The 13,574-nt window shown below is 38.8% G+C and overlaps 1 protein-coding gene across 2 annotated transcripts in view; it reads right to left on the bottom strand.

The window, feature by feature from the left end:
• The window catches only part of NALCN (sodium leak channel, non-selective), a 249,753-nt gene that overhangs the window by 58,858 nt on the left and 177,321 nt on the right, over positions 1-13,574 (bottom strand). For both annotated transcript variants that reach the window (XM_074168527.1, XM_074168534.1), the window contains 2 exons: positions 4,386-4,522; positions 2,911-3,052 (listed from right to left, as the gene is read on the bottom strand). In XM_074168527.1, the coding sequence (XP_074024628.1) occupies positions 2,911-3,052; positions 4,386-4,522 (279 nt within the window). The remainder of the gene's footprint in view (positions 1-2,910; positions 3,053-4,385; positions 4,523-13,574) is intronic.

Raw genomic sequence — 13,574 nt, 5'->3', positions numbered from 1 at the left:
CAAAGCATCATGCTAAGCTGCCCATCAAGCATCCGTAATGGAGATAGCCCAGGTGTTGCTGGCATTGGATGTAGAAGAATGAACCTGGCACAGTCTATCTCCACACACCCACTCAGACCCCACACATTGAGAGAGAACTCTTAGGGGATGTATAAAAGGTAAAGGGCATTTAGGTATCTAAAAGCAATTTTCATATTGTTGTTTGGTTAGTTTATTACTTTGACAATAGTTTAGAAATTTGGAAGAGTTAGAAAAACTTATGCAACTCACATATCTGTCTAGAAAAAAGGAGTATAGCAGAGAAATCTGTTTTCTAAGCCGTTCTTTTTGATTTGGCATTGACAAAAATAATTTCAAACCTATTTTTGTAATGGTTATGGTAATATATAAAAATAAATAATTTTTTCAATTATTTTGAGAAGGTAAAATACCTTAAAAAAAGAAAGAATGCAATGAAAATTTACTCCTTAAAACATCTTTTCAAGGAAGTGGGTAATTATAATACTGAAAAGACTTACTAAGCCCAATATATAAGAGAATTGCTTTATTGATCAGCACAACTTATGAGTCAGATTGATTCTGAACACAAAACCAACACCATATATATATATAGTGGCAGATTTTTAAAGAAAGCAGAAAAGAATGTTGCTGAAGTGGAAATAAGGGAATGTATGTATTAAGTACTTCCTATCACTTCATCAGGTGTGGAATGCAGAAATGCGGATATAAGTCCAGGAGAAAATAGAGGAACTAGCTACAGTTCAGCCACCATAAAGGAAGAACAGAGTCGAATCTGCCAGCAGAGTCCCACCTTTTGATTCCACCCTATTTTTTTATCAACTACAAAGCAAAAAAGATGTGGAAATTTTCTGAAGCCAGCACACTGCTATCCGGAGCACTGGGAACGCACCCTACTAGATACTGGGATGAGTAAAATGTTTGGTCAGGTTTCTTTTTTTACGAAGAAAAGTAAAGTATGCATGTAAGGTTTATATTTAAGTGCAACCAGTCATTCCAAACTTGTTTTAAGGATAAGATATTTTTAAGATTTGTTCATACAAAAGTGAGGTTGCCTTGGCAACTGTAACTATAGAAAGCCAGAGTAATTACTTTCACAAAATCCTTCCTAGTGCTTTCTCCCTCTTAATAGGAATGTGTAAATACCTTGTTTTAAGCTACATTTATCAGAAATATTACTTATCATTGATGCTATCCTTGAGGCATGGGTATCCAAAAGTATGTGCTTAAAGCAGGTTGAATAGTGCAAAACCAATTTGCTAACACTTATTTAAATTCAAAAATGAAAGTCAGATCATGTATATTTGCTCTTGCAGGGAAGTGAAAATTTGAAAAGAATGCAGCATTCTGTTTTCATATTGCAAGATCTCATTGAATAAACTGTGCCATATATTCATCTACCTTCAAACACAGTAACGAGTCACTTTGTGAACAGCAAGCAGAAAGAATTAAGGTTGCAGTTTAATATACCTAAACTACATTCATGCAAATAGATCTACTGAATCATTGCACTGCTCAGCATTGCAAACTGTGGACTTATCTGTGTGGCTGGGACAAATTTAAGGTCTCTTCATCTCTTCATCACATGGTAGAAATGTACTCTGTTTTCCCTGGCACAGTGTTTGAGATCCATCATTAACAATATTTGGCAGAGTTTTTCTGACCCCTAGGCTTGTCATTCAATAACTTATCCAATTTTTCTGCTGTGCTTGTTAGAGTAGATGATGTCCATTTAGGCTTGATTCGTTCCTATGGCCTTCCTTGTCTGATAAATAATATTTCACCACAGACCTCCCTCTCAGGCCATGCTGTTCAGCATGGAAACTAACAGTAGTTTCCAAGTTGTCTCTTTTCATTCATTATCAGAAGAGTATTGTTTTCCCCAACTCTGCCTCCTGCCTGTACAAATGCTGTCCTGAGTTATAGTTGCAAACCACACACTAGGAAAGTCAGAGTTATACTTTGTGACTACAATATGTACCCTCTTTTTTTCCCTTGTCTATGATTCTGTAACTACATATATATATTTACAGGCCCCTCATGTGAATATTCAAACAGGATTCAAGCACCGTGTTATGAATACGGAAAGGACTTTTGTTTGTTAAAATGTCATTAATGTTAGCTACACAATATTACAAGTGATCAAGAAGTGATAGCAGTGCTATCTAGTGATAGCCACTAGAAATCTGGGAAACCAGTATCTCTCACGATGCACATGAAGATTTTTTCTGCCTCTGTAGTTTTGTAAGGTGCCAGAAGTCACACCCATTTACTCATCATCATCATCGTCATCATCATCATCATTCCAAGCAGTCCTGATATTTTTCAAATCCAACCATCCATGCCGGTCTGGCTGGGAAAGTAGCAGCATTTAGCACAATGGATATCAAATACATGTGTTTAGCACCTGTTTTCTAGTAATTCCCAGGCCTACAGAGAGGTCAACATCCTCTAAATAATTAGAATAATTCTTAAAATTTTACTCACCTCCAGTGATTACAGAGAGACCTTGCTTCAGTGAAGTGCGTTTTCAGCATTGTAACAGTACCAAGGCACTCAAAAATCCAGTGTGATATTCACAAACTTTAATTTTCCACTAGCTTCTCAGTGATTAGCAAGACCACTTAAAAAAACAGCTTCATAAGATGAGTGCATTGAACAAAATTATGTATCAAATCCTGAATTTCGAAGTCAAAGGAGACAGGAAAATTTAACCTAAATGAGGATCTGGTGTGATGTTTGTTTTAGGCTAAATTAAATATAGTCTTTTAGCCTGTATTCAGTCATCCTGGCTTGTGTTCACTTTTATGTAGTTTGACAGACTGAGTAATACCAGGTCTTTCCTCACAATATTCATGGAAAGACATATACTGCCTCATACTCTTGATTTACCTTTTGATCAATATATTTGTTTTCTTCAATTGCTGATCTTTTAGAGTGGTCACATGAGGAAGAAGATGCTGAAGGAAGTCTTCGCAGCAAACAGCTGGTATCTTGTTGCTGGCGATCAATAAACTGCTTCATAAAACTTTCCCTTGTGAACAGATAGAAGACATTGATGGATTAAAACCCCAGGAAGAGTTAATATTTGGTTTTCTTTATGACATGTCACAACCCATTAATGCTAAGATGAGTAAATTCAAAGAAAAAGTTTTACTGGGCTACAGATGGATAAATGGACAGAGTGCCAAAACAACTGATAAAACTTAAATTAATTTATTAAAGAAATCCATAACTGAATTGAGAGATGGGTGCTTTGCATGTAGTTACAAAACCCCAAATTTTATTCCTTTTAATATTTATTTATTTATTTATTTACCAGTTAAAGTGCTAATTATTTGGAGCGCCTTTTGCAGTTTTCAGCGCTTTTTAGCTCATTAAACAGCAAGTTGTTACTTCAATGTAAATCAAATGCTGATATAATCCAAAGGAAACATACTCTCTGCAAGAAATTCTTTCTTGAAGATTTCAAACAACATCTGTTCACATAACTGCTTTGAATGCCAGTATTAAGGCGCTTCAGCAATTCTGTGCCTCACATATGCCATGTTTAAAATGTAGAAGCATTTCTGTTTACAACAAACGTACATTTATATTGCTGTATTTTGCATTTAGTAGAGTTGCCCTATTTTCAGTGTAAACTGACTATGTCAAAACTAATTTTTATTTGGAGAGATAGTTCTACATAGTACAGTAGCTTCAGATATAAAGCTATGATTTGCTAGTGATTGTTTGAAGTCTGTTTCAGTAACTAGCATGATAATGTATTAGTCTAGAGTATGCTGGAAAAAACACAGCTAGAAAGAAATACCAAAAAAGACAAAGACTAGGAGAAGAATGCCCTCAACTGAGTGTCTGAGCCTTTGTTAAGGTGGGTTGTACAGGAAAGTGCTAACTATGCAAATACAAAGAGGGGACAAGGTCATCACAGAGTAACTGGTATTGGATGGCCTGTGTTATACCCTCTAATGATTTGCTGCCAGTTGACCTTGTCTTTAAAAAGCTACATGATAATTGATTAGACTGCTAGTCGTCTGTGGCAGCCAAGAATGTAAAATCCAAATGGGAGTGGAGAAACAACAACACACTTTTCAATCGTATTGTACTTTATGTCTGTTCCACTCAATCTAGTTGGTTTCATGAATACATTATAAGGAGTGCAAGTTTTTGGTAGGTTTTTTTTTTTCCAAAAGTGAAAATGAGGTAAAACCAAAATGTCACATCCTTTCAACACCAATGTTAATTCTGTTTCATCTCTGATTTTCTGAACTATCTGCCTAATCCACAAGCAAAACGGTTAAATATTTTGCGTGGTATGTGGCACCAGACAAGTTTACAGCATACTAGCAAAGGAAATATTTCAATACCTTATTTTTGGAACTGTGAAATCTGAAGGGAGCTTGGAGATTTTCACCATTTGTGGCCTGTTTGGAAATTTTTCAAAGATGCGTAGACGCAATGGAAGCTTCTCCTTCGTATCTGCATTTGCTTCACTTTGCTTTAGCTAAAAATGAGGAGATGAAAAAATGACAGAAAGGAGAATTTTACTCTGTCTTAGTCTTTACCCAGTCTTAGTCTTATTTTTCAGAATCCAAATAATAACAGCAATCACTTAAAGAAACAGAAGATGGCAGCAAAGAACTACAGAGGGTAAATTTGATACCAGTTTATTGATCTGCTTGTGCTAGAAGCTGACAAATACCTAACAATGCCATGCCTTTAATTGAAATGGGATGATTGCTAATAACTTTAATTTTAAAATAGGAAGCATATTAGTGTCCTATTCAATATGCTTGTTTCTATGTTTTCTTCACAGATCCCTAACACTTTATCAAGCAAATAAACACCCGTGATTTCTTATTAGGCACATCTTTCTGTATATGCTGACAGCTCTTCAATATTCAAATAGAACATAGCATTTTTAAAAGAAGCACTTTTAAAGGAACCCAGCTCTTAGAAAATGAAAATAACAGGAAAATTACATTTAGATGAGTATTATAAGTAATAACAAAAGACTCAAAAGAATCCATCTACATCAGCAATTCTGATACTGAGCTGCAGCAAATCACTAACAAATGCTGCATTTATAAGTATCCAAAAACAGTTATTCCATGGAATATCACATATCTAAGTACAGAAAAGGCAGATACATCTATCTATGTGGACAAATGATGGCTAAATCTAATGATGTAAGATAAAAAAGATATGATATGGAGATATGATTCCTGAATTCTGATTACTTTATGTCACAATTCAGTTGTGTCATTGCAAAAAAGCACTAAGTCAAAAAGAATCACTGAAATGAATTTTTAGATTTATTTTAAATGGTATGTGTATTGAATCCTATTTCAATAAGCATACATCTCACTGAGATTATTTCAATTCTCCTTCTCCCACCTGCCTATGAGCACAGGCTTAGAAGCTCACATTTTAAAAGAGATTTTCACCATCAGCACCTGCAGGGAACACTGCTGATAGACATCAGCTATAGATTTTTACCAGGGGCAATTGCCCAGGAAGTCGAATGGAGTTTTAACTCTCATTTGCACTGCCTAGTGAAATGCATGCTCCCACAGCATGCTACAGAAGAACAACTGCTCTGCTGCACTGTCATGCTACCAGCAACATCACCACTTCCAGCCATAGGACAGCTCAAACTGAAAATCAATTCATAATCGGTTGGATCTAAGTTGTCATGTGGACTGAGAACTGTTTGAAGAGCTACACACAAAGACTAATGATTAATGGTAAAGCACCGACTCAGAACAGAAGGAGAATATTGCATAAATCTCTATTATGTCCAGCCTTATTTAATTGCTTCATTAATGATCCTTAAAAGGAAGAAATTACAACATTAATGAAATTCAATTGATATTAAAATGTGAAGAGTTGCAAATACCATGGCAAACAAGGAAAAGGACAGATTTAGAAATAGGGGCAGGAAACAACAGACTGAAAAAATTCTAGAGCAAGAATAAGAGCAGAAAATAAACAAGAACTTGTACTTCAATACAGCATCAAAAGGCCAATTTGGGCACCAATTACATTACCAGCGAAAGGCTATGCTCACAACCAATCTCTATTAGTGAGACCTTATATAGTGTTAGAAAATGGTACAGAACTCCACAGCTCCTCTCCATGCTGCTTTGAAGAGACCATATTTGGGTACGCATTCACTTCTAAATACCATTTTATCAGTCTCACACTGACAAGTCAAAATAGTGCAGAACAGAGCCATGAAAAACCAGGGGAGAGGTACCTAAACCAACTGGGGCAAGGGAGAAAAAAAAAAGGAAAGACAAGGGGCCCAATTGTTATACTAGATCCACCATAACTGATAATAAAGTAAGGGGAGGGGAGACGATGTAAATTTATATAAGAAAGATTTGAAAACAAATTATTTCAATAATATAAAGAGTACCCCAAACATAAGAATGAGAGGATGAAATTAAGAAAGGGAATTCTTAGGCTAAGAATAAAGATTACTATCCTCAAAGGGAAATCTCTGAGTGTTCAGAGAGGTCTCTGGAGAGAAGTGCCTCATCATTCCAAATTCAGACTAGACAGAACCCTTGAAACGCCAGAGTACTGCCGAAAGAAATCCTTCACTGACAAGGAAATGAATTGGATAATCTAACAGGGCTTTTCTGCAGCACTACACTGCTAAAAAGCTTTAGGAAAGAGTGATTTTTAGAGGGGAAAAAAGGTTTCCAGTTTCTGCTGGCTTGCTTTTTAATAAGAAATCATTGCATAAATATGCAGATTTTGGCATGGACAAACAATGTCTCTTACAGCTATGAACTCCAGTTTGCAGAAGTCAGTCGATACAGAATAGAGAGCATATGATAGATTGCGATTCTGTCTGAAGTCTTGGTGCAGAACAGATCAGAGAGAGCATGGAAGCAGGAAACTGCATCGTTCAAAAGGTAAGCAAGGGGACAGCAATATCCCCTGTCTAAATAGGAGAATGATTCAAGATAGGCTTTAAAATAATGTAAAGTCAAAGCAGTTCCGCAGAGCATCTCCAATTACTCATGCTGTGATAATATCACATACCGGGGAGCATGAGGCATTTAGCTTCACCGAGTTCTTCTCTATGCATTTAGGGTGTAATTGTGGCTCCACATGACACACGTCCTATTTTGTATTGCTACTTAAAACCTTTACATTTCAACTTTCTTTACTGCATACCAAGCACTTATATTTTTTAAAGGTATTAGATTATGTTGAAGTGTAGCAATGTTGGTGTAGAGTGTTTCTAGTAACAGCTAAACCCAAAATAAAATATCAGCACATTTTATCTATCATTTTTAATTTTATTTACTATTATTACCATTGGCAAGGAAATGCACACTGCTCTGATTTGCTCTGCGTGGCCCTTGATCGCCAGCTCCAAAGAGCCTACTGGGAGCAGTTCACCAACATTCTGTCAGCCTGGCCTGGCTAAATTCTCTTGTGGCTGCTAGAACAGTTCCTGTAAAGCCATAGAAGGAATTTATGTCTATTTCCATGGTGCTTGAGTTTACAGGGACAGATTTAATGGCACAATACATACAGTACCACTGTTTGCTCTGATCCTACATCAGAACTTATCCAGATAGAATATAACTGGTGAGGAGGGGAAGAGAGGAAATCTTAATTTGGGATTCCAATGATATCTTGAATAATATGTTCAGGTATGGGTCCCTGAAATCCAGGCTCTCCCTGATCTGTTCACATAATTGTCTTAGATCAATACAAAAGACAGTTGTGAGAAAAGCAGACTTATTGGAGAAGAGAGCATATCCATGTGTTTTTTTTTTTCTCCCGGAAAGGCATTTTGGCCATTTCTTCATTTGGTTTGGAGCAGTTTGAAGTGAATCCCCCAGTGTTGCTGTTTGCTGGTTTAGTTTATGAGCTGTATTAGTAAGCAAAACAGAGTCTTCTTGGAGGAAGCTCCACCTTGGTGACACACACATGCACTCCAGGCACCGAGACTGGTGTAAGGATCAGAACCCGTGACTGGTCCTTAGGGTGGCTTCACCTGCCATGTGTGATGGGGCATGTAGACCAGCGTGAGACCAAATCCCTTCTGAAGCAAAACCCCCCTCAACTGCACACACTGTAAACGCGGCAGCAGCAACGACTGCTTCATTGTACTGATTCTCTCCCATGGCGCAGCCCAGGCAGTAACGCGGATGATCTCATTCATGCTACTCAACGCAGCTTCAGCTGTAAATTTATTTTGTGACTTCAAGGCTTGCTTACAAAAAAAGGTGATTGCTAAAACCCGCTTTAGTGTAATTAAGATCTGGGCCTTAAAACTGAAGAGAACCTTTAAGTGGTTGTCCTAAATACACATAGTAGCATGAATGGCGGTGAAACTGCAAGACTGGGGTAGAGGCAGGGGGAACAAAAGAGACAGCAGGTAATGACCAGTGAGAAAAAGGAGCAGGGTTAGCTCTTTAACGCAGATGCACCCTGGCTGTGGTCAGACAATTGTGCTGGGATGGTCAGGAAAGCAATCACTGCCTCGCTGGAGATAACAGCCTTCCTGGCAGGAAGCTGGCATCTCCCACGTAACCACACTGGTCCTATTCATAAACCATCCCACCCCTGCCAGCTACTAATGCTCTCTCATCTGTGTTTCAGAAATGAGAGTAGTGATGTTTGAAAAGGAAAAAAAAATGCACTACATTACAGTATTTGAGCCACACAGTCTTATGTAGAACCTGAAGAGGAGACTAGGGCAATAAATGGTGGTTCTAAATTTCTTTATCTTAAAACGTCGTAGTACTATAGTCACCCAGACTGCAGTCTGCAAGTGTGGTCAGGGGGAAAGCAGCGAGTTCTTCTAAAGTGCATACTCCCAACTTCTTTATAGCAGTGACCGGAGTTGCTGAAAAACCATTGAAGCATTGGAGTGAGACAAGCAGCAGGATCTGATGAGAAGAGCTGCATTCCCAGAGTCTCTCCCCACGGTCCCCAGATGAGACGTGTCACAGTGCACTTCACATCTTCAGGCGGATGCAGGGTGGTGTCACATCAGCCCTTCACCCTCCACCCCCTTCTACAGGAGCAGGATGTGAGAAGTGTCTGCACATGCAGAGGTCTCACTACGGACTCAGGTGGGAGCTGGCAGCCTAGAACGTGGAAGTGCTCTGGGATCTGATAATATGAACAAGATCACTTCAGCAGTTCAAAGGGCTAAGGTGAGTATCTCTCAATGTCTACCAACTTGCATTTAGAGACAGAAACATCCTTGGAAGTAATGTTCTTGGCAAAGCAAATCAAAAGCTCAAATTTAACACAGTAATAGAGTTGGTGAGAACATACCAAAGGAGAAACAGAGCTAACAATAGCCAAAGGGTTAAGATCTACCCTTCCTAACTTTTTGTTTTGTTCTCTATTCATTTCATTCCTATCATTGAAGAAAAGCCAGTAATGTTCAAAATATAAAGTGTGAAAGATTCGGTTCACATATGGCTTGTGAAGCAAGTGTACGTGAACTTCATGTAAACACTGAGTAAATATTTCAATGAAATTAAATGATTATGAAAAATTTACTGCAATGCTCTCTTTCATTTTAGTTGACAGTTTTCGTAACAGGCTGAGATCAATCATGTTCAAAATTAAAAGCTTTGCTACTGATGTACACCCAGTTTATTTAGGAACTGGCCAGCTGCCTGGAATAATTTCATGGTGACTGAAAAGTTCAAACCTTTTAAGAAAGTTCAGGGGGTCTCCCTACAGGATAGTTTTAAATTAATATTGTTTGGTACATTATAGTGCACCGCTATACATGAAAATTTTTCACTGCAAATCTCCTGTAGGGGTTGTATTTGAAGAATAAAGTGACTATACAGTATCTGTGTTACACTCTTAGCAGGATATGCTATGTGCTCCAACACTAAACACTTTAAGCATGAAAGTGCATGGGGATGAAAGACATTACAAACTGATACCAGCACCCATACAACAGTTTTTCAGAATTTTTTGCTTGTCCAAATTCTCAGATTTACCATCATCTTTGGCTTGGCAAAAGGAGTTTTGAATGAAATCCAAGTAATTAGCATTAAATGACAGGTAAATCAAACAATTAAAAATCAGAAAGGCAGATTAAATGAGCCACTTTTTTCCTTTCTGTTATTATTCTGAAATCGCATAAGTCTGGTAAATTTTTGGACATGAATGAGCTACAGTAAAAGAAGATATGCATATGGGTAAGCTTTCACAGCCCACACTCAGCTTTGGCATCAAGTTGTATCAACATTTTTGTACCTACATTTGATTTAAAGTTCACTACAGATCAGCTGTTCAGTTACTATTATTTACACCTGCAATTCCATTGACAATAAAGAAGAAGATTAATTTTGTTTGAGCAAACCACACCATGAAAAGGGGAAGGTAAAAAAGCAATAAGAAAATCAAGGTTAAAAAAAAAGAAAAATTTAATTTGGGTAAAAGTAACATTTGCAGTATTAAAAAGGAACATTCATGTCGTGTAGATATTATTAGCATGTCTATAGTGCTACACAAAAGACTGCCAAGGGCCTAATCCTTGCCTAAGGTCAGATGGTACCCACTGACTTCAACCATAGTTCATAATATTTGGCTCTTGGTTCCTCTAGACTCTGTGTGGTGGCCCTGAGACATAATTACAACAGTTATTTTTCTACAGGTTTTCCAGTTCTTCAAGGCATCTGAAACAACGCGAGAGCTTTTATGAGCAATACCCCTGAGCAGCCGTTCTGTAGGATTCTGACATCTGGGTTGCGTATTGCCTACTTTTAGAGGGAGAAGAGCTTGTGAGTTTGGCTGAAGGTGGGACAGGGTTACAGGAGTGTGTGCCTCGGAGTCCAGTCTGGGAAGGCCTTGTCTGTTCTTTCTTTGAAAGCAGTCCCTCAATTAAAATATTCCCTGAACTACATCAAAGTATTGCCTGGGAGAAGGTAGCCGGAGCTACAGGAGAGAGCCAGCAGTGAGTGAACAGTTAAGTGGTGTGCACAGGCAAGGGGTTAATGCTTGGGCTTGCTCTCCTCTCCTCTTTGAGTTAACTGCCTAGATCTACCAGTTGCGAATTTTGCCCTTCGGCCTCACCTAGACAAATAGGGACATTGCAAGCAATAAAAAAAATTCTCCCATGTAGGGACTGTAAAACAGAACCTAAATTGATTTTTAACCACATTCTGCGCTGCCTTGGGGAATTTTCAGTGAAATGTACTAAAAAATATGATTACAGTGGTGCTGGCATTCACAGTAGAGACTGCACTGTTGATAATATAAGGGTAAAATAAACTGAAAAAGTTCCTGGTAGATAGAGGAACAAGATTGCACATATATTTCTCATACGCACAAGACTCCTTTTTTTTTAATAAACAATCTCTGTGTCACAGGGTTTATATGCTGTCTGTAATACGATTTGGTGCTGTGACTGCTATTTCCCAATTGTTCATTTAAATAACTTTTCCCTTCAATTTTGCATGAAGTCTCCCAAATTAATAAGATATTGAGTAAGATTTCACACATGTGGGTTTTTAAATAACTTCCTTCCAGTAATTGTAGCTCCTATCAGTTCTTCAGGAACAAATGCTGCTGACAAGATGTGATTGCAATTCAAATGGTATGAAACTCCTCTAGCAAAATTTGGCTAAGATTTAGTCCATTTATCTAATAGAGGACAGGAATTCAGCATGCCAGAGTTTGCCTTTGATTAACTGAGATAAATAAGATGATTTTTTCAGAGCTATTACTTCATACTGTCTACAGACTTGGGCAAACATTGGTAAATTGATTAGACTTTAGCCATATTTCCAAATCTTTTTCCCCTCTGCAGTCGCAAGAATTATACCATTTTAAAAAATGTGAGATCCGAGATTCTGCACAGTCGGTGTGTGTAATCAGGGACCCAGGGATGTTCTTACCAGATCAGATTCATAGATTCATAGATTCATAGATTGGTCCAGGCCGGAAGGGACCTCCAAAGGTCATCTAGTCCGACCTCTCCGCAGTCAGCAGGGACACCCCCAACTAGACCAGGTTGCCCAGGGCCTCGTCGAGCTTCACCTTGAATATCTCAAGGGAAGGGGCCTCAACCACCTCCCTGGGCAACCTGTTCCAGTGTTCCACCACCCTCATGGTAAAGAATTTTTTCCTAATATCCAATCTAAATCTCCCCTTCTCCAGCTTAAAACCATTGCCCCTCATCCTGTCGCTGCAGGCCTTTGTAAACAGACCCTCCCCAGCCTTCCTGTAGGCCCCCCTCAGGTACTGGAAGGCCGCTATGAGGTCTCCCCGGAGCCTCCTTTTCTCCAAGCTAAACAACCCCAGCTCCCTCAGCCTGTCCTCATAGGAGAGGTGCTCCAGCCCCCTGATCATTTTGGTGGCCCTCCTCTGGACCTGCTCCATCAGGTCCATGTCCTTTCTATATTGAGGGCTCCAGACCTGCACACAGTACTCCAGGTGAGGTCTCACCAGAGCAGAGTAGAGTGGCAGAATCACCTCTCTGGATCTGCTGGCAACGCTTCTTTTGATGCAGCCCAGGATGTGATTGGCCCTTTGGGCTGCGAGAGCACACTGCCCATTCAACCTTCTTGCCTTTAGACTGAGGTACCTACCTGAGCTAATTAAGTTATGGTTGTCTTAGTCTCTCTTTATAGCCGTAAGTGATGAAGAGGCACTTGCAGAGGTCCCTTCAGATCTTGGGCTGGCTCTGTCTTTCAGACATGCTTATCTTTTTCCATTGACTAAGAAGGGAACTTGAATCCAGTTCTAAAGAATAGAATCCATTCTAAAGAACAATCTGTGTGAATCAACAAACTGCGATTCCCAGTGTTAGGCAGGATGAATCTAGGCCATAGCTTCTATGATGGTATTCATCTCAGTTAATTATAGTTATCCAAATGTGAAGAACATCGTATAATCATCTAGGCACTTCCTATATTTAACTGAAAAAGGTATTTCTAGATATTGACTCATCACAATCAAACACATATGTAAGACAAGCAAGATGGAATATCACCTTAGGGTAACTCCTTCATCGAATGTAGAGACAGTATAAAGCTACATCTATACTAGTAATTTACTAGGGTATGGGCCAAAGATCTGGAATAAGATTGTCCATTGTGTGACGTTGCCAGCAAGGCTGCTTGCGTTGTTTTGGCCTTGGCCAGTTGTCGCTCTCCCTGATCATGCCTGAGCACAGTTTGGGGCTTATCCCAGCTGGGGACATTCCCAGTAGGCAAGTATGGGCACTCCTATTTAAGTGGCAGGTAGTCTTGGAAAGGGAAGATAACTTAGCTGCATGTAGAAGCCAGGCTGTGCCAGATTTAGGGACAGAGAGAGGATCCTGGACAGCTCTCTCTCTTGAAACAGATCAACTAAATTATAAGCTTAGAGAAGATGCTCTAGTTTAGATAAGATAAAATGGCTTATTGTAGATAAGATAAACCTTATTTTAAAACAGTTCAGGGGTAGGTACATTTTTGGATGGATAGTTTACAATAGATCATGGAAATGAAATGTAACTACTGCTAACACGCATAACTACTCTTTTAATAGCTTTTTCACATATAAAT

Source organism: Numenius arquata, chromosome 1 (genome assembly GCF_964106895.1).
Source record: "Numenius arquata chromosome 1, bNumArq3.hap1.1, whole genome shotgun sequence".
NCBI classification, from domain to species: domain Eukaryota; kingdom Metazoa; phylum Chordata; class Aves; order Charadriiformes; family Scolopacidae; genus Numenius; species Numenius arquata.
This window is presented reverse-complemented; position numbering and strand designations above follow the sequence as displayed.